We start from the raw sequence: 21194 nt of genomic DNA on the forward strand, positions 1-21194 counted from the left end.
CCAGCCGAGCCGCAGCCGGACCGGAGCCGAGCCCAGGATGATAAACACCCAGGACAGGTGCGCGGCGCCTGTCCTATCGCCCCGGAGCGCGGCGGCGGCGGGCGGGCCTGGGGCGCGGGCAGGCGCTGAGGCGGTGGGGAGGCCGCGGGACGGCGGGGAGGCCGCTCCGCCTTTACGCGATTAAAATCCCCACTGAGGCGTCGCTTCCCCGTGAAGGAGCCCCCCGGGGGTGGGTCTGGGCTCACCGCGGCCTGAGCACCTCTCGCCGACCGGTCCTTGCGCTCCCTCCCCGCACCCCCCGCACCTCTTCCTGCCTGCGGGAAGGTGGCTTTTTCCAGGCAGGTTGGGGATCAGCAGGCACCAACTTGCAGGATCTGTGTATTTTTCTCAGCTGACCGATTTTATCTCGTGTGTCTGTTCCTTGTTTAGAGTCCCCAGAGTGTCATTTCCTGCGCCTCTGTCGCCGATAAGAGCCCAGAGGATGCGCACGGAGCAGCCCCGGTTCTTGGCTGCTGCCTTTGTGGGAGATGCTTGACCTGTGCTGTGGTCATCAGATGGTTATTTGCAATTTGCTCCTCAAATCCTGGATATGTGTCTTGCAATAATAATATATTGTTATTATTGTGGGCCAAGTGCAGCTGCATCTCCATAGCCTGTTTTGGAAAGGGGCAGAAAGGAAAACAAACAAAAGAACGTCATTTCTCCAGTGTCAGGGGGGCTCTTTGGATCCTTCCTTCTGGTGCAAGTGCTAAAAATAATTAAAACCCCTAAAACACAGGAAAGTGTGCAGATTTCAGCCCCCGAGGTGCTGGTCCCGGCCTGGCTCCGGGTGCGAGGGTTGCTAAGGAGCCGTGACGGAGTTCCCAAGTTGCTGAGGTGTCCTTTGCGCTTCCCAGGGACAGGGCACGGGGTTAGGATCGCTGGGAGCTTAGGGAGTTAAAATTACATCCACGGGACGAGAGTGTAACGCTGGCTTCCAGCTCCCCTTTCGGGCCGGGCTCAGCTGAGCCACTTTTGCTGAGGAGTTTCTCCAGGGAAAGGTCTTAATCTCAACCAAGCTGTGGGAAAGCTTCTTCAAGGAGGAGAGAGGTCAGAAGGGAGCACAAGCCTAATTTTTAAGCTACAAACAGGCCTGAGGGAGCAGGGTTGCAGTGGGCTGTTGGTGCACGGATGCATGGAGGGATCAGACGTTTTGGGTGTTTGCGTGAACTTTTTCCCAGGAGCTGAAGCACGGCTGGAGAAAGCAAAATCTCTTTTAGTCTGTGCCCCAAATACACCCTGAGGGTGCTGCTCTCGAGACCCTGATTTTGGAAGGGGATAATGGTGATGTGCAGGGATCCTAATTTTGGAGGGATAGTGGTGGTGTGCAGGTCTGGGCAGTGCCACAGGCAGGGCTTGGTGGCTGAAGGGGGCTTGTGTTTTGACTTCTGCATGTGTCAGAGGAAGCGAAACTGGGAAGTGTCTTGAGCTGCTTTGCATGAAAACTACTGCCTCTCTGTTTGATTTTTTTTTTTTTTCCCACAACTCCACTTCATTATCCAGCTTCTCCATGCCTTGGCCGCAAGTTGGAGAGAGCTATCAATAGTACATTGTTGGCTGGGGGCTGAGGGAGGAGGGAAGGGAATAACAAAGCTGCCAACAGCTTTCTGGGGGTGGGGACGGCACAAAGTGCTTTGTCATCCTCTCCACAGCTACTACTACTGAACACACACTGGCCCATTGATAGCCCCGGGCACACCGGGGGAGCACAAAACACCGGGCTTCGCTGGCTTCCACCTCGAACATCTTCTGGTGTATTTAAATAGCCTGTTCTCCAAGAGGTCCCTGCTCTAAGCCATGGCACATGAGAACCCTGCACCAGAGCCCAGTCTAGCGAACCTGAAGGAAGAAACAAGTGGAGGAAGAATATTTGTGTTTCCTGTAGAAAGATGGTTTTGGTAGGAGGTGGGAAGCCGAGATCCTTGGGGGATTCTGCCTGTGTTGTAACTGCGTTTGTGAGTTTTGTTTTTGGCCTTCAGAAACGCCAGATTTTAGTAGCTGGTTTGCAGCCTGCACAGGCAGGTTACAAGGCCAGGTTGGACAGGGCTTGTAACCTTGTTGCTCCTTGTTGGACAGGAGCAAACTGGTCCAGTGGAAGGTGTCCATGGCAGGGGCTGGAACTGGACATACTTTAAGGTCTCTCCCAGCCTGAACCAGTCTGTGATCCCCAGCGGTTCAGGTGGTTCTGACAGTGCAGCTCCATACTTGGTGTTTGGATATTTAAGCCTGTCTGCCTCGTGGAGAGGGATTAGAGTGGAAAAACACTGTATTGGGAACAGCTCAAGTGAGAAGTTTCAGGACAGACAGTGAGTTGTCAGTACAGCTGCAGAGTTTATCCACTTTAGCCTCGTTCCTGGCCCTGTGCTCATGAAAACCCTCCCTCACCCCTTTGTTTTGGTGCTGCTTCTACAGCTTTGCTCTGGTGTGTTCCATAATGTTCCAGTGGGGAAGGACTGGTTTCCCTGCATGGCTTTTGCAGACCGTGTTAGAGGAACACTGAGCCTCCACACAGAGCTTTTGTAGTGCTGGAGAGGAAGCAAAGCTGCAGAAAGTAAATTAGTTTGCTTTCATGAGCTTCCTAAAAGCCAAAGCTGGTATTAAAGGTTGTGTCCAAAGTGAGCATGGAAGACCACGTGTAGGACTTCCAAACAAACTTGGAAATTGGAAGGGAAATGTGTTTTCTTGCTTGTAAAAGTAGATCTCTGGGGTGAACTTACAATTTTTAGGGTTGGGGTGAGGGACACTTGTCTGATGCTTCCCGTGCCTGTGAACACGTTGCTGCGGATGTTGTGGAGCGCGTTGAAGGTGTCTGAAGAACCAGCCCTTTCGCTCCTCCTCGGTTTGAAAACATGAAACTTAAACCTCCTCCTCCTGGGCCCTGTTGATCTATTTGTAGATATTTGTCTCTAGAAAATGCATGCTCATCTGGTCATGCATTCCCAGCCATCTGCTCCTGGCAGCCTTCCAGGCCTCTCTGATTAGCATGAGGTTGCTCAGCACTCTCTCCGGGTTCCTGGTTCCAGCCCCTCCTCCATTCCTAACCAAACACGCGAGTTCTGGTGCCACTGGGGCAGTGGGTGGTTTTGACGTTGACATCTGGGTGCTGTGGAGGAGCAGGGATACGAGTGATTTGGGGTTTTGAGGAGCTAGAGCCTCCAAAACATGATCCCTGCTAATGTAACCTGGTGTTCTCTCTCTCTTTTTCTTGCAGTAGTATTTTACCTTTGAGTAACTGTCCCCAGCTGCAGTGCTGCAGGCACATCGTTCCAGGGCCTCTGTGGTGCTCCTGATGCCCCTCACCCACTGTCGAAGATCCCCGGTGGGCGAGGGGGTAGCAGGGATCCTTCTCTTTCGGCTCTGATATATAAGGTGAGAAAGATTTAACGTCTAAGTAATGACCTGTACCCGTGTTGCAACTGTGTTTGGTTCCTTTTGCAGTCCGATGGGAATAAATGCAAAGAATTCCAAGGCAGTAAGTGGGAGAACAGGTAATTTTTCAGCGACTGAGCTGCAGGCAGGGCTCTCCTGCTTAAATATCACCTGTTTATTAAGAAAGGAGAGCCCATTGTGCAGCAGATCATTCAGCAGACCTGCTCCCAGGGGCCTGTTGCAGCTATTGTCAACAGAGCCTGCATTATCAAAACATGAAAGGACTCCTGAAAATGTCTGGCAGAAGGAGGAAGCGGGCAGCAGAAAGGTGAAACAACGAGGGAGGGGTTGATAAGCTCCTTCCTGTGCCCTGGTCTGGAAGGTGAAGCTGTCAGGGCCTGGGAGCTGCCTGAACCCAGGTACAGATGGGAAAGGCAGCCACCCACCTCCCAGCCTGGGGTGTTTCTAGAACATGTGCAAGGGCAGGGCAAGATCAGGAAGGTTCGTGTCTGCAGACTTGCAGGAGCACGTGGCTCTGTGCAGTTCTCTCATTTTTCATCCCTCTTTGTTCCGTGGGACCTTTCCTTCTGAATGAGATCTGGCTGCTCCTTCCTGTAGAATAATTGGCACTTGTGTGACTTTGGCTCACATCTGTCTCTGTTTCTGGGACAAGGGCTGCTTTTCCACATGCCAGGGATGAGGCAGCCTAAAATTATGCTCACCTTGCAAATTTGGCTGTTGAGCCAGGGGTGTTGTCATAGGTGTTAGACTTGATTTGTAATTACCCCGTGGGTGGCACACAGACGTTACATGATGAAAAGATACAGACCCTTCTGGGCCACAGCTCCCAGAGCTTCCTCTTGGAATTCATGAGAGAATGCCAGACCTCACAGCTGCTTTCAGAGTTTCCTTTGGTGAATTTTTAACACGTTCCTCACCTCTGAGCCTCTAGTGACAATGTGCCATCAGCTGAATGCTCGAGGTGAATTGTCACAGATGTTAGAGGGGTGTGTACTCCAGAGAAGCAGCACAAGAGGCTCCTTGTCACAGAAAGAAGGTGCAAAAAGAAGGTACAAAAATAGCTTCAAGAGGGCTCAGGACAAGTAATGAATCCTGTCTAGGTGAGAAGCAGGAGACCCTGCAGGTGAAACTCCTGCCACCCAGTTTTGCCAAGCCTCGTGTACACCACCAGGCAAGGCCCAGAGGCAGAAAATGGGCTCAGTGTGGAGGGAGAGCTGGTGGAAGGAATCACAGTTCTGAGGTTTCAGTACAGCCATGAACTTGCAGAGATTTTGGCAGTGGTGTGTGGGCACGGGGGATGTCATCCCGATAGCTGCATCCCAGAAATATGGATGGAATTCTTCCTGACTTTATTGCTTGACGAGACTAGCAGAATCTGTCAGAAAATCAGCCCCTTCTGTAACATAGAATCATGGAATTGTTTGGGTTGGAAAAGCCCTCTAAGGTAAAGTCCAACTGCTCTCCAGCACTGTGAAGACCACCCACTACACCATGTCCCCAGGTGCCACATGCACATGGCTGTTAAATCCCTCCAGGGATGGGGACTCCACCACTGCCCTGGGCAGCCTGTTCAATACTTGACAACCCTTTCAGTGAAGAAATTTTCCCTAATATCCAACCTAAACCTCCCCTGGTGCAACTTCAGCCTTTTTCCTCTTGTCCTGTCTCGTTCCCTGGGAGCAGAGCCCAACCTCCACCTGGCTCTACCCTCCTGGCAGGGAGTTGTAGAGAGCAAGAAGGTCCCCCCTGAGCCTCCTTTTCTCCAGGCTGAGTTCCCCCCAGCTCCCCCAACTGCTCCTGGTGCTCCAGACTCTTCCCCAGCTTTATTCCCTTCTCTGGACATGCTGCAGCCCCTCAGTGTCTGTCTTGGAATGAGGGGCCCCAGGTGTGTCAGACCTCAGGTGGGGGTTACAGGGGTTCTCTCTGCCCCCTTGGTTGCCCAAGTCTGGCAGTGCTGTAGTTACAGCAGCCCGAGCTTTTCAGCCAGCAGCCATCAGAATGACCTGGAAAGGCATCTGGATCCAAAAGCTTAAGTCCTTTTTCCAGCTGTATCAACTGTTGCAGTCCAAGGGATGACCTTTCCAAAGGAGCTGCCTTCTCCAGCACACACAGCACTCAGATACAGCAGCACTATGAGTTAAACAGCTGGGGCTCCCTATAGGTGTTGGTATTTTTGCGTTAAGAGACTTAAATCTCATCCTTCCATCCAAGGAGCTTTGCTGGAGCTGGGAATGCCACAGCAACATCCAGGATGTGCCCTGGCTGGCAGACTTGGCAGGAGGCTCCAGGTGCAGCACATGCCAGCAGCCGGAGCTTCCGTGGCTCTCTACAGTCGCTTGGCCGGGGTGGATCATAACATCCTTTCTCCTGACCCTGCCAACACGTTGGGGCCTCCCCCCCGTCCTTCCCAGGACATCCAAGGAGTGGAGCTGGGCTGGAAAACTTTGTGCTCAGTGAACTTGAACCAAGTAGAAGCTGGTCCTTGTGGCTTTGCGTCGCTGAAACAGAGCCGAGGGCTGGAGAGCTGGTTTTGGGCAGCAGTTTGTAAGAGAGAGTCTGCTGGGGGTTTTTTTTGCCCACAGTAACATGGCAGGGGGATTTTGCGGGGGGAATTTTCCAGGGTGAACTAAAACTGAGCGCTTGTTGTGTAGACAGGATTTTGCTTTGAGCAGCTTCCAAAGAATTTTGGGCTGCTGCTGCTTCAGAGGAACAGCTTCTCTTCCCCAGCATCTCTGTTTGGATGCCTAGAAATAGACTGTCAGCTGCCTGAGCTGTGTAAACATAATTCCCACTGAACCGGGGGAACTGGTTCTGTTAATCCCTGTGGTTGTGCTGCCTTTGGTTCCTGGGCTGTCACGGGGGGGGGGTTCAGGGAACAACTTTGCTGGGTTTGGAGCACAGGGCAGAACTGGTGACAAGGAAGTTCCAAGCCAAATGGCTCGGAACACTTTTCCCCTCCTATGGCAGTGCTCCTGCCAGTCTTCCCACCCAAAGGCACACCTCTCCCTCCCACGTGTCAATCCCAGCCCTCTTTCCTCAACTTCCTCACCCTGGTTTTGGTTTTGTGAGTATGAGAAAAGCAGCATCTGTGAGCTTCTTCTGGAGAGAAGCCTCTTTTCTGGAACAGAGATGCTTTCTGCACGCTAACAACAACTGTAAAAGGCTCCTATAAATTCAGTGCTGAGGGATATGCACATAATCCCCTTGGATTTGTTTTTTTTAAATACGTCTGTAGTGCAGGGCTCAGCCCTGACTCGCTCTGCAGCAGCCTGACCTCACTGGAGCAGCTGTGGGTGCGTTTCTTGGTGCATTTGGCTTAAAACTAGTGAGCTCAACCACGCAGACTTCTTTCAAACTCCATGAATAAACTTATTTCCTACAGGATATTTATTCTGGTAAAGTGTAAACTTGTTTTTCAGATCAGCTTTGTGGGCTTTAAACGAAGGGCAGCTTCCTCTGCTCTGCTCACTGAGGCCAAGCAGCTCCTGATTTGCAGTGGGGTTACTTTGTCCACCAGCATTAAGGTCCTCCGTGGCCTCTTTGTCACAATAGTCAAACCAAGGGGCAGCTATTTTAAGGCACGAGGTAATAGGAATTAAAGCACTGGGACTGCAGCTTGAGGAGGCAGGAAGGGCTTGTGAGGAGCTGTTGAATTAATCACCCTGTCAAATTAAAATACTTGGAGGCTGGACAGCTGCTCCCCCAATGACTGAAGTGGAGGAAACCACTGCCCACCCCACCTGTCGAGGAGGGAGGGACACATGGCTTTCCCAGGCATTCCCGTGACTCGGGAGCAGAGCACACATGACCCTGGATATCTGCTTTACTTATGCCCTTCAGAGCTGTGCAGGTGACTGGGAATGTGAGGGAACAGGGATGCAGGAGCTGTCACCAACACACGGGACAGTTCAGCTTCCCCTGCAGTGACAGCATTAACTCAGGTCTTTGCTGTTTCACTGGGGCTTTTTGCAGTGAAACATGGAAATCATTACGGGGCAAGCCAACTGCCTGCCGGAATTGTCTGGAGGAATGGTGTTTTAACCATGGGATTGTTTTCTAGGAACTGCGGAACTGGATCTGAGATCTGCATGCTTGGCATTCTTGCTGGGGCAGGGCTGGAGAGGGACATGTGTCTTTGTGGTCTCTGGAGACGACCTTCTCACCAGCCTCAGATCTGCTCTAGGATCTCCCTGCGCTGTGTGTTTTCCTCTCTTACACCAGGAGGCAAACCATGGGTTGGAACATCTGGGAAAGCAATTTGTGGTCATCCCTGGAACAGAAAGGCTGTGTTGGGGATGGGGGAGGCACTGTTTTCGACTGGTCAGGCTGTGGCAGCAGAAGCTCTGTCATTGTATTGGGTCCAGTTGTGTTCTTTGAAGGACAGTTCATGAACCATCACTACCCTTGGCTAGAAATCACTCTGAGGGCTGAGAACTGCAAGATGTGTCCCTGAGCCAGCAAAAGGGGAAGGGAAAAGCATAATCTTCTTCTCAGTAAAACCCTTATGCCATTTATTTGCATTTGCTGTCTCCAGTTGTCCCCTGGCTGTTCAGGACTTGACAATTTTGTTTTCCCAGGACGAGAAGATCACTGTTAACCAAGATGTCCCAGTGCACGAAGGGAAGCCTCACATTGTCCACTTCCAGTACAAGGTCACAGAGGTGAAGACCTCCTCCTGGGATGCAGTGCTCTCAAACCAGAGCCTCTTTGTGGAAATCCCTGATGGATTATTAGCTGATGGAAGCAAAGAAGGGTAAGTTCAGGATCCCAGAGCTGCAGCCATGGCTCCCGGGGGGGAAGGGGGCCAGGGCTTTGCTTACATAGGTGACTGTGGACTCCCCATCCCTAGAAGTATCCAAAGCCCGTTTGGATGGGGCTTGGAGCAACCAGGTCTAGTGGAAGGTGTCCCTGGTATCACTGGCAGGGGATGGTATGAGATGAGCTTTAAAGGTCCCCTCTAACCCAAACCATGCTGGGATTCCATGCTGTGGGTACAGGGAGAATGAGCTGAGCAATGGCAGCTCCATTCCTGGGTTGTGTGTCTGAAGCACATCCTGCTCCCATGTCTGCAGAGCACTGTCCTGTTAGGCCTTCATGGATATATTTTGATACTTCAGATGAGTTACCATTTTTTGAGTCCCAACACTAATGAAAAACAAGCAATAAGTGAGCAGATGAATCTTTGCATACTTAGGTATGGAAAGCCAACAAGCCTTTCTCTGATATTTTATTATTTTTTCATTTTATTCATTATATTTTTATCTTGGCCACTTGACAAGTCTTATCCTGGCAGGTTTTCCACTCTTTCAGGAAAAAAACCCCCTCCATCCTATGGATGCTCTCCTCATCAGTAGGTGGATCTGCTCTTGGAGCGCTGCCGCGCTGGCGCTGGGCTCTGCCAGGAGCTCTGATTTTTCTCTTGGCAGAATCCAGTCGTGTTTTGTCCAGACAGCTCAGCTCTGGGAAGTTTGTGTAAACGCAGCTTCCAGAGCAGCTCCTTCCTGCCAAGTTGCTCTGCCAGAGGTCTCCGCTGCAATGGAGCTGTGGCTTTGCTGGATTCCTCTGCGGAGCTCTCAGCTCCTCCTAAATCTCCAAGTAGGCTTCATCCCTAAGAGACGCAGGCTAATTAAGGAAAAACCCCTCACTGGGCACCTTCAGGAAGTGGCAGTGCTGTTGCTGTCTCACACTTGTCTCATTTGACCCCGAGTCCAGATAAATGTTTGTGTAATTTCTCCGGTTCGCCCATAAATCTCTCGGCTCTCCGGGGAGCGGGTCCTTCTGAGAGGGGATTTATTTGCCAGTGTCATTGTGACTTAAAGCACAGTTTTGTCAGGTTATTTTTAGCTGGGTGAAACAGCCGAGGAGAGGCCATAATTAAAGTAGTTCATTAACATATTAACAGAACCCTTGCAAATTTAATCCCCCGTGCTGACGGCTGGTTAATGAGATGTGGAGTGAAGGCCTGTTTGTCACCGCTCTGGCAGCGCCAGTGGTTACGAGTGACAGCGGTGGCTCCATGTGCCACCCCGGGGGCTCACAGAGGGGTTAATGCAGTGCTGCTTCCATCAAGAGGTGGCAGAAATAATCCAACTGGAAAGGCAGGGAGCGAGGATTCAGGGTGCAGCAGCTGTGCCATCCAGTCCATGTGCTCAGGAAACAGCTTTGCCTGCACACATGCTCCTCCAGGGATGGTTTGTTCTCCTTCTCTGCCTGCCAGGAGCTCAGTTCTGAATGTTTTTCCTTCCCAAAAAGCACAGAATTCCCACATCCCCCCCGTGTGCATTGCCAGTGGAGGGGGAGGCAGCCTGGCCTGGGACCAGCTGTGATATTCTGCTTCCTGCCCACTAAGGCTTCAGTCCCAAAGCACCACGGGTGGGGAGGGTGTTCATGGCTGCCAGGACAGGGACTTGTCGGTTACTCACAGCAAGGACAACTCTTGGATCTGCAGGGCAGGAAGGCCATTGTTTCAGCACCCATTGTTCACTGGAAGGGGGCTGTAAACAATCTTTGTGCCTGCAAACATCCAGTTGATAATTTGATAAAACACAGAGGCTTCCTCAGGACAGAACTTCCTAGAGCTGATGTCCTTTTGTCTTCCCCCTCCTTGGCAGGTTGTCAGCACTGCTGGAGTTTGCTGAAGAAAAAATGAAAGTCAACTACGTCTTCATCTGCTTCAGAAAAAGCAGAGAAGATCGAGGTGAGGACTGGCCCCTGTGCTTGGGTTTGTCCCAACAGCCCACAAAGTGCTGCTGGAGCTGTACAGAAACCTGGGAATTCCAGGGCAAGGCCCATGGGACCCTTCCTGTTGCAGAGGTCGTTACATGTGAAATTCTCACGGAAATAGTTTCTTGTGGAGGAAATAAGCCCTTTTTGGAGGGTAAGGGTGAGGGAGTGTTTTGGTTTCTCCAGCAGATCAGCTGGACAGCAACATCACAGGTGGCCCAGGGAAGCTGTGGGTGCCCCATCCCTGGAGGTGTCCAAGGCCAGGATGGATGGGGCTTGGAGCAACCTGATCTAGTGGAAGGTGTCCCTGCCCATGGCAGGGGCTGGGACTGGATGAGCTTTAAGGTCCTTCCAACCCAAACCGTTCTGTGATTCCATGATAAGACCTTCTTTTGTGCCTTGCCATTAAATACTCTGGTGCAGAAAGCTGCTCCTGAATGACTTGGGAGGCTTTTCTCATCCAGAATCAGTTAATATTCCCCTTTTGGTAAGCAGTGAAGTCTCTGTTTGGCACCAGGCTGCAGTGATGTGGAAGGTGAAACCAGGGAGGAGTTACTAGATGGGAAACAAGCACTTCCAGATTAGTGTCCTGTAATTCAGCTGCTTTTTAAAGATCTCCTGGCACTTTTGCCCTTCCCAGATTTACAGGTAATCAGCCTGGCCCTGGCTGGAAACTCTTACAGCTCCGGGGGCTTTAGGATCTAAAGACAGACGTGTTGGGTGAGGGATTAGAGCATGGCGGGGGCTGGGGGAGGTACCAGGCTGGGGACATGTCACTTTAAGTCCCACCAGGCACAGGCTGTAACCCAGCGAGTAATTCCAACCCCAGCTCTAATTTTACTCTGCAGCTTCATGAGCTGCACCGACTTCTCCGAAACGAAGGGCGTTAGTAGAGCTAAGCTGAGCTGAGCCCAGGAAGATGTCATCATCCCATATTACCATGCCAAGAATAATTTGCAGATTAAGTCCTGGCTGTTATGTCACCACCAGCGGTGGTTGCGTGGGTGACAGGCTGAGGACAGGGGACAGCCCATACCAGGGCTTGTTTGTAGGAGTTGTGGGGCACCCAGATCCCGAGTGCAGCTGAAATTCAGTGCTGCCTGGAAGATACCCCCAGGAGCTCCTCTGCTTGGCCATTCAGTGCCCTGGAGCTGATCACCCGAGGGGCCTGTAGGGACCAGACGTTGCACTGGAATGACTGTCACAGGTCACAGGGAAGCCATCGCTTCGGTAACAGTCACTGTGTCACAGAACCTTGTCTGGCAGCCCTGAGGTGTGGGGGCTTCTGGGCTGACCCCACTCACAGTTCCCATGTGTGAATTTCCAGGGGTGCTTCCAAGCTGTGCAGAGCTGTCTGGAGTTTGCACTGAGCTCCAGGACCTCCTCATGGAGACAGCAAGTGTCTGCCTACCTCCTAAGCAGGTTCCTGCTTGCTGCTGTCTGTCCTGCTTTAGGGCCCAGAGAAGTGCAGGATAAAACCTGTGGGATGGCCACATGTGTCCTGGGAAAGCAGGGATGTGCGGCTGGTGCAGGTAGATGACCAACTGTCACTGTTTGTCAGAGGAAGGAAGAAACAAGGACAAAGCTGCACAGCTCAAATCCCTTTCACACTTGGATGAGCACAGGAAGAGACAAAACCTCCCACTGGAAAGGGCTGTCACCTTAACATAGTTCCTCTCTGTGCAGGAAGCTCTGGATGCACTCCTGGAGTGCTCTTGGATATTCATGGCTCGAGGGTGAGGCAGGTAAAGAGGATCATTCCTGGTGGTAATGGGTCTCCTTCTCTTTGGTAGCTCCACTCCTGAAGACATTCAGCTTCTTGGGCTTTGAGATCGTGCGGCCTGGTCACCCCGCAGTCCCGTCGCGGCCGGACGTGATGTTCATGGTGTACCCCCTGGATCAGAGCTCCTCCTCTGACGAAGAGTAGCTGCAGTGGGGACTCCAGCGGGACCCCAACATGCTGTGGAGGGGAGAGAGGGTTCCACCTCCTTTCTTGAGGAAAGGGAAACCAAGTTTCTGTTGGACTGCAAGCGCATTTCTCATTGTTAGATTGGGCTGTGTATCCCCAGAGTTGACTCTCATTGAAACGTGTTGCCTAGAGAACTATCTATCACACATGTAATCATCACTAGGAAAAGGAAGATGTTTATGAACTGGCATAGAAGCTCTTCCCGTGCAGCTGCGTGGTGTGGGAGCCCTGGGGCCTGGGCCCTGCTCGGGGTGCGGCACCACCCCCGGGACTCCACCGGACCCACGGCGGTGCCTCCCACCTGCCCGGTGTGTGCTCAGCTGGGAGACAACGCTTTCATTTCCCACTCAAGACTTAAAGCAAATGGCCTGGTTTGGTGTGGGGCACGTGCAGGAGACGCTCGAGTTTATCCTTTAACACTACATTAAACCCCCCATGCGTCTCTGCTCCAATGCTGGTTTAACTGGTCTAACTTTTTTTCTCTTTTTTTTTTTTTCTTTTGAAACTTCTTGCTCTTCCAGCTTTTGTTTTACGCAGTCTTAACCCTGTTCCATGTTCCCACTGCACTATCACGGCGTTCAATAAAAGGGGCATTCAGATGAACTTCACACACCTGGGGCTGCTTATTTGGGATGAACAGTTTCCTGATGTGCACCTTGATGGTTGGGATGGTCCAAAGAGCCAGAAAAAGCTCCTGCCTTTACCCTCCACCCAGGACGGGTACAGAGCAGCCCTGGGCCCTCTCCTCTACTCCACCTTCCCAAAGGCACGAGTTCAAGGCTTGAGATGCTGCTAAAGGCTGTATCCAAACCAAAGGGTTGTGTGGAGGCAGGTAGTGGGATGGTCTCCCCATCCAAGGGCTTTCCCAGGATGGGGCCATGGTGCTGGCAGTAGGTCACATCCCTGCCCTGTCTAATGCTGGAGAGTCAGTGCTCTGTCCCTGTGCCATGGGAGCTCTATCCTGGCTGGCTCTGACAGGCCCCAGGGAAGGGGGATGTGTCACCTGTGTCCTTGGAGCCCATGCCCTCAGCTCTTCGAGCATGTGGGATTGTCCCTGTGTGCTCTCACATTCCATAACCACCATGGTCAGTGTTTCGTCAGGGGGAGTGAGGTAGGGCTGGGATACGAGTGTGTGTGAATAAATAAACTTTGTCTCTCTTTTGCCCTCCTTCCCATCCCATGAAACCAATGGGCCAGTGGCTCTGCTCCCTCCTCAGACCCTAAATGGGTTTAGAATCAGAGCTGGGCTGTGCCGATGGACCCCTGACAGAGGAGACCTGTGGACTGGGTGTTCCCTGGCTGAAGCAGCACCGAGTGCTGCTTCTGGCTTTTGAAGGGCCCAGTTTTATCCCTTCTTACAGCTGGAGCTGCCCCAGCTCCTGCCCCTGCATGTGCCAGGGCCCTGCTGCCACCACATGGTGCTCCCTCGGGCACATCCTGAAGGTGATGGGATGGGAACCACTTTGCTCCTTTACTAGTCAAGTGCAGGATCCTGGTTCATGGGAGCTGGAGTGAGGCTGATCTGAGCTCCTTAATGAACTGTAGTGACAAGGCTGTGCCACTGCACGTTCAGCTCCGACAATTCCAAATTCTCCCCTGCCCTGCCTCCAGCACAGGCAGGCAGATGTGGAGGTCTCAGATCACTGGTGTCTTCAGAAACACCCTCAAGAAAATGTGGGAGGTGCCTCTGCTGCCCCCAGGTGCTGCCTCTTGCAGGGATCAGCTCCGTGGTGGAGCTGGAGGAGCCAAGCCCTGCCCTGTGGTACCCCCCACTTGCCCAGTGCCTTCCCTGGGGCAGTGGTGGAGGGCAGGACCTTGGTGCCCAGAGATTCAAGCCTGGGGGGTTCTGCCCCAAATTATCCCCTCTGAGTTCAACTGCAGCACCCCCAGGAGCTGTGAGTGCCAGGGCAGAGTGGAGGGGCTGGATGCAGGGGCACAGGGATGCAGCCTCAGACCAATGAGGCTGCTTGAGCCCTCTCACATGCCGCAGAGATGGGGTAACCCCCTCTCCCACCCCCAAAAATCACTGGCCACAGCTTTTGGGGGATAAAGGACCAGACTTGGGGGGAGCAGGAAGAAAAAGCCACCCTCACAGGTTTGTGATTGTCTCTTAAAAAGATTTATTCTCCCTCCTTGCCCAAATGTACAAAGGCAAGAAGAGTACAGTTTGTATATATATATATTTATATATATATATATATAAAAAAACAAGGAACTCGGTAATAATGTACACTTTACAGAAGGGCAGAGTCAGGAAGACTGAAATGAAACCCAACACAGCAACGCCAATGGAAACAAGAGCTATAAACACCAACGGTCCGACACCCTGGCCAGGGGCCGGGCAGGGGGGACCCCCCCAGTGCGGGGGCCGGGTGAGGCCCCACGGGCAACAACTGACCCAGAGAACCCAGATACGTCAAACCTCAAACCTATTCTGCATAAACGGTTGTTTCATTTAACACCTAAAGGGAGACTCAAGTGGGACCCAACTGGGAAGGTGGGGAGCAGCCCCCTGACACCCTTCGACTGCCAACAAAGCCTGTGGCACCCTCCAAGCCCCCCCTGCCCCGACACCCTCCTCTGTGCCCCTGGAGCCGCTGGTGGGCCCCGGCCGTGCTGGGAACCAGGCTGTGCCGGACCGGCCGAGGCTGGAGGTAGGAGCAGCCACTGGGACACTCCTCCACGGGTGTGATGTGGGGCTCCCCCAAGCACCCCGACCCCTCCAGTCCCCAGCCCCGTGGCTGCGTGCGGCTCTGGAAGGGGCGCGGGGCGGGTGGAGCCGCCGCTGGGCACAGCCCACCCTGACCCCGCGGAGCGTGCTGGGGCACACAGCCCCGCCTCCTTCCAAAGACAAGGAAGAGTGGGAGAAAAATGAGTCGAACAACAAGAGCAGGCTGGGGCCACCGCGCTGCCAGCACCTGAACCAGGGCCGAGAGAGCCAGAGCCTCCTTTCCAGCTGGGTACAGTGGGATGGGGGAGAAATGGGGAAAGAAAACAAAACCCAAAACAACAGCTTTCAAACAATTGCTTTTTACAGTATGTACAGAGCCCGGCGGGCAGAGCATCCCCGTACAGCGGCCCTCGGGGCCGGGTGCGACATGGACACACACACACAACCGAGACCCACGGCCCCCATGTCCCCCCAGCCGGGCAGCAGGAGAGGGGGGAGAGCTGGGGCGGCCCAGCCGCTGCGGGGCCGAGGTAGAGTATCGGCCCAGGGAGAGCTGCTCTGGGGCTGGGGGCAGAGGACCAGAAAGCCCCTGTCCTCGGTGCTGGGGAACAGCCGGGAGCAGGGACCGGCTTCCTCCAGGGCCTGGTGCCCCCAGCCCCGGCACGAGGCCAGAGCAGGGACCAGCACAGCCCCACGTGCCTCTGGCAGAACCTAAGTGTGCTTGTTCTTCGCTGCGCCCTGCCCACGGCCTGGGGGAGCCGCCCTAAAAGCAAAACGTGGATAAAAAGGGGAGCTACAGCCACCCCCCAGCAGGATATGCTGCCCCAGGGTTTGGGGAGCATTTACCAGGGTAGGGGGGCAGAGGAAAGGCTGGAGGTGTTGCCGAGTTACAGCTCAGAAACCAATTTGAAAGTGACGGGCAGGAGCTTCAGGCAGGTCTGGACTGTGCACGGCACGGGGGTACCCCAGCAGCCCCAGGTGGGGTGACAGGCACAGCCCCAAACTCTGTGCCCCACTTGCCCCCAGCCCCATGGAGCCCTGGCCCCCCGGGGCAGTGGCTGCTTCACTGGGGCAAAGAGCTCTCCCAGCTCCCTAGCCCTGCTCCAGCCATTGGCCACACACCAGTGGCTCCTGCCCATGGACACAGAGCAGCGGGTGCTGTGGGCTGCAGGACCAGATGAGGGACTGGGAGAGGGAGAGCTTCACATGCAGCACATCCCTGTGCCCCACGGCTCTCTCCAGCCAGGCTGACACCACCTTCAGGCTCACAACAGCCCCCCCCCCAAGCCCATTGTGGCTCCATGTGAGCCAGCCCTTCCTTTCCTGAGACCCCACAGCAGGCTCAGCCCCACACTCCGAGCCCCCGCCTGCCTTGAGTCCCATCATGAAGCAGCAGCTCAAAGAGACACGGTGGGGTCCCAAATCCATCAAGAAACCTCAGTGCTTCTGTTTCCTCTTCATATGCACCAGACGGGCAAGACGCCTCCATCCCAAGCGCTGGTGCCCAGTAGAATAAATATTTCCGCAGGCACCAGCTCACCCACTCACCAAAGGGGGTGTGGGGGGCAGTCAGTGTGTGTCCGACGGGGGGGAGAAGACAGAGTCTGCCTCGGATCGGGGCAGGAACGTCAAGCAGAACAATTAACACCATTCAACTGATGTCTAAAGGAGTCTCCAGCGCTTCCCCATGTGAGCCAGTCACATGTCTTGTACAGCCCAGGCATCCCGGCGCTTCACGTCCTGCCACAACCCAAGGGCAAGTCAGCTCCCACGAGCCCCTGGGGCGATGGGCGGACCCTAAACCCTTGAGGGCACCCCCTGCATGCCCATCCCAGCAGGAGCAGAGCCTTACCGTTCTCACCTCCGGGGAGGTGGGTATAGGGAGGGAGTAGAGCCTTGCTGGCTGGCAACGATGGCTGTAGAGGAGAGACCTGCGGAGGAGAAGTGGCGTCAGGATTCGGCAGCCCAGGCCAGGCACCCAGCCAGACCAGGGAACAGCACAAGGGCTCCCACAGCCCAAGGGTGGGTCCAGCTCCCTCTCAGTCCCCCTGAGCCCAGCCCCAGCTCTCACCTGTTGCATAGGGCAGGTTGTACTGCGCTGGCAGCAGCGAGTACCCGAGGTGGTGGTGGTGGTGATGCGTCGAGAGCAGGCGCTGGGAGGGCGATGTGCGGGGCCGGTCGCCGCTCCGTTCCCCTGCTCCAGCTCCCCCGACGCTGCTGCAGCTCCCGCTGCCCCCCACCACCCCACAGCCACTGCGGTCCCGCTCCTGAGATGTTTTCTCACTTATCTGGAGAGGAGAAAGCAGACACGCTGAGGGACATGATCAGCCACTCTGGGGCACATCTCAGGGTGATACTCCCCACCTTTGCCCAAAGATCCCCCATGTGGGCTCACAGCCCAAAAGCCGTGGGCAGGACACAAGTCCTGTTTGAGGGCAGCTCTTTCCTCACCATGTCCAAACTCCATCTCCCAGCTCAGCCCAGCAGAAGCCATGGGATGGAGACAGCCCCTGCATCTCACCCACTAGCTCCAAGGCTATGGACAAGTGTCACCAGGTTCCTGCAGGGTTTGGAGGAGCCCCAGTGCTTCCCTGGGCCAGCCCTGCCCACAGGTTTGGCTGGTCCATCCCAAAGGATTTGTACTGTGGTAATACACCATGGCTGTGGGTCTCCCACAGCAGCAGGTACAGCAAACCCCATGGCAGGTGGAGCTGCTCCTAGCTGGGTACAGAATCCTAGGACTGTTCCACAGAGCTGGGCGAAGCCAGTGCGCTCCTGACCCTCACCGTGGGCGATTTGCTCTTGTAGTGGCTGGCGTGTTGCTGCAGGATGTCCAGGGCCTTGGACTCTGAGCTGGATTTACAGCTCACGCTGGGGCTGGCTCGGGACTTGTCGCTGTCGTCGCTGCCGGATGCCTTGCTCCCGTACGGAGAGAAGGAATAGCTGGAGGGTAGGTATGATCCTGGGGGGAGAAAAGCAGTCAGAGCACAGGGAGGATTCAGGCAGCACAGTGGGAGCACATGGCTCTGTATGTGTGCGAGAGGATGTCCTGCAGCTGCCCCCCATCCCGAGAGCAGGGACAGCTGGGAAGGGACGTCCCAAGGAAGGCCCTGGCTCCCTACCTGGGTAATTCTGCATCATGACGGTGGGCATGGCGCGGTAGCTGGGGTGGTTGGGGTCGTACGACTGGCTGTAGGAGTAGCCGTGCATGTAGGGGATGTAGGACTGGTGCTGCGTGAGGGGTGAGGACACAGGGACATGGACACTGGGCCTGGGGTCCTTCCCCACCATGCGAGGCTCCTCAGGGGGGGTCAGCTTGCACTCGGAGCTGGTGCTCTCCTTCCCGTCCTCCTTGGATGTGGCTTCTTTGCTTCTACTCCTTTCTTCCTTCAACTTTCTGTCCCTCTCCTCTTTCCACCGCTCATCCTCCGTCTTGATGTCCGAGTACTTTGCCGGGTACACATACGTCCACATCCGGGGCTCGGCTTCCTACAAGAACAGCCAACCATCAGAACACCTGCCTCCCCCCAGCCCTGCCTGTCCCAAACCCAGCCTGAGTTTGGAGGAGACCAGTGAACTCCACTCCTCTTCCCCGGGCTCTCCTTGGCCCATCTGTGGCCTCACAGCCCCATCCCTTTTCTGGGCCCCAAGGGAATCTCATGGAGTCCCACCATAAGCAGAGGACAACATGTGTTCTCCAAGGTGATGGTCCCAGCAGAGCCCTGTGGCAAAGCCACAGTGAGGGGCTTCCTCCAGAAGCAAACACCCAGCTGGGCTGGCGGACAGGGCAGGGCATTACCTGTCTGTACCAGAGCACAGGGTCCACCTCCGCTTGCCGGCCACACTCAGAGCCAGCCTTAGTCTCGGCAGCTTCCTTCCCGAGGTGACTGGCCTCGCTCAGCTTCACCTTGAGCCCCTCGGCGACCTGGCTGCCGGACAGCTTGGACGAGTCCTCCAGCTTGGGGATGATGACAGACTTGGCCATGTCAGGACCTCCCTGCTCCTTGGGCTTGTTCAGCCCTGACTTGACGAGGTCCGTGAGGCTTGGGGCTTTGGTCAGTGTCGGTGGCATTGGTGGCTTCTGCTTCCACTCCTCTTTGAGCGCTGCCTCCCTCTCTTTCAAGCCCAGGTCTGCCTTCTTCTCCAGTCCCCGCTGCTGCTGCTGCTCCAGGCTCTGCCGCTGCTTCTGCTGCTCCTCATACTGCTGGCGGTAAGCAGGGTTGGTGCTCAGCAGGTGAGCGTGGTAGCCCTGCTCATTGTAGCCGTAGGGCGGCACGTAGGCATACTGGTTGTAGTAGAGGGACTGCATGTACATGTTGGGGCGCTGCTGGATGACCGAGGGCTGCTGGCTGGAGCCACCACCAAGCTCTGCCTTCTTCTCTTCGCAGCCTTCGCTCTTCACCTTCACATCTGGGTTCTCCTGCTCCTCGTCCTTCTTCAGTTTCAAGGCCTGTGTCTCAGCCACGGACTGCCCGCTGGGGTTCAGGGGACCTGGGCTGGCCTGGGGGTAGCCTGGGGAATAGTACGATTCAAAGCCTTGGTAATAGGGAGACTCTTTGCTCTGAGGTTGTGGGGGGAAAAGAGCTTTTTTGGCGCCTTCCTTGACCAACTGCTCCGGATCCTTCGCCTTCACACTCTCCAGCTTGCCCTCCCCGTCCTCCCCAGCGTCGGAGATGTCTGAGTAGGCTGGGCTGTTGGTCTTCACTGAGCTGGCCTCTGCCCCGTTCTGGGTGACAACATGCAACGGGGTGAGGGGCTGGGCTGGGTTGGTGTTCTCCAGCCTGCTGGCACCGCCAATGGAGGGGCTGGGTGCGTTGTCGGTGAAGCTGTAGATTTTATCTGCCTCAGCCTTGATGCTGGCGAGCCGGCTCTGGTGGGGGTCGGATGAACCATTCAGCAGCCCCTCGCCTTTCATTCCCAGGTCACTGGATTCCCCCCGGAAAGGGCTCTTGCCTTCCTCCGCTCTGCAGGCTTTGCCAGGAGTCAAAGGGTTTTCCACCTCCTTGGGCTCCTTCTTCTTCTTGTCTTTCTTCTTCTTTTCCTTGGAAGGGGTGAGGGCAGGGTTGACAGTGAAGGGCTCTCCCATCACTGTTGGTTTGGGCTGGATAGGTTTGAGCTGGGGGCTGTTGGGCATGGTCTGGACCACAGTGGTGGCGAGGCCGGCGGATGAGCCGGGGCTGGCGGTGGTGAGGGTGGCGGTCTGGAAGGTGTAAATTGGCTGCGGGGGGATGGCTGGTGCAATGGGTCTGGCAGACTTCAAGCTTTTGGAAGGGATCTTCTCCTGTTTAGCACCAGAGGCCTTCTTTGACTTGTCCTTATCAACACATCGCTTCTCCAGAGAGTCAAAGTCGTCATTACTCGTCTCATCAGCCACCGACGGACCATCCTCAGAGCCATCATTGGACAGGGCACCTGGGTCCGTGTCCCCCTCCCCACCCACCTTCTTCTTACAGGGGACCTTGGTGCTGAACTTGCTGGATGGGGAGGGGCTGTGGGGCTCCATCAAGCGCACCTTGGGGGTGGCCGAGCGAGCTGGCGAGAGCGAGCCCTTCTGAGAGCCGGCGGCCCCGTTGCAGCTCCCAACGTCAGCGTGCAGGGAGGGCTCCTCACCATACTCGCTGTCCACGTCCGCCTCCAGCTTGCTGTCGTCATCTGTGTGCGCGTGGGCCTGGTGGTACTTCAGCCCATTGATGTGCTTGTACTTCTTGTTACAGTTGGGGTGGGGACAGTCGATGAGGATGGGAGAAGGGCAGTTGCGGTCCAGGACAGCCGGCTCCACCTTGACCGTGGCGGGCGGCACGGTGGCCGAGCCCATCGAGTTCGTGCGGATGCGTTTGCTGCCCTTGGAGTCCTCCGAGCTGGAGTTCACCTCCATGTCAGAGAGGGGTTTGCTCTTCCGCTTGGTGACGGAGGAGGGACTGGCCTTCACGTCTTCGGCCGTGCCGCCAGGTGGGGTGCGGTGGTCCGAGGAGTTCTGGCTGCCCCGGCGCCCCTTGCTGTTGGCTCCTGCCCGGGTCTTGCTGCTGTTACTGGTCCCTTTGCTGTCCGAGGCGGTGGCCGCCTCGTTCACTGGCGTGTTGCTGTTGGGGCGCATGCGCTTGCCCCTGCCCCGGCCATTGCGCATCTCCAGGTCGCTGGTGGGAGAGTCACAGAACCTGCCGGGAGGAGGACATGGGAGTTTTAATAGAGAGACGGTCGTGCTGATGGCACGGTAGGGACCCCCTTTTTCCCCTTGCTACCAATCCCACAGACTCATCCCCCCACTGGCCAATAAAGAGAAACTAGAGAGGTCCACCAGGATGTGCTCAACCATCCTCACTCCCCCAGGACAACGGACCTGTGACTGCGAGGGCAAAGAGCCACAGGAGCAGCTAATTTGTGCAGGCAGGAGATGCCAACCCC

General features: G+C 55.3%; 2 protein-coding genes across 5 annotated transcripts in view; one reads left to right on the forward strand and one right to left on the reverse strand.

The window, feature by feature from the left end:
- Positions 1-21194, reverse strand: part of ZNF609 (zinc finger protein 609) — a 101134-nt gene that overhangs the window by 37624 nt on the left and 42316 nt on the right. For 3 of the 4 annotated variants that reach the window (XR_003530087.1, XR_003530086.1, XM_027657885.1), the window contains exons 4-8: positions 18592-20947; positions 17915-18281; positions 17579-17754; positions 16864-17080; positions 16645-16723 (exon numbers count right to left, since the gene is read on the reverse strand). Coding sequence is in view for 2 of the 4 variants with exons in the window: in XM_027657885.1 (XP_027513686.1) it covers positions 16650-16723; positions 16864-17080; positions 17579-17754; positions 17915-18281; positions 18592-20947 (3190 nt within the window). In the remaining 2 variants the exon portion in view is untranslated. Of the gene's footprint in view, positions 1-15135; positions 16533-16644; positions 16724-16863; positions 17081-17578; positions 17755-17914; positions 18282-18591; positions 20948-21194 lie in introns of those variants that run through there. The other variant, XM_027657884.1, reaches the window with a different exon arrangement.
- Positions 38-12733, forward strand: OAZ2 (ornithine decarboxylase antizyme 2). Its single transcript, XM_027657888.1, is given in 6 exon segments — positions 38-57; positions 3251-3326; positions 3328-3408; positions 8007-8182; positions 10041-10126; positions 11946-12733. Coding segments are annotated over 6 exon segments (573 nt in total). The 3' UTR covers positions 12080-12733.

This window comes from Corapipo altera, unplaced genomic scaffold, assembly GCF_003945725.1.
Source record: "Corapipo altera isolate COAL_440 unplaced genomic scaffold, ASM394572v1 308, whole genome shotgun sequence".
Lineage (NCBI taxonomy): Eukaryota > Metazoa > Chordata > Aves > Passeriformes > Pipridae > Corapipo > Corapipo altera.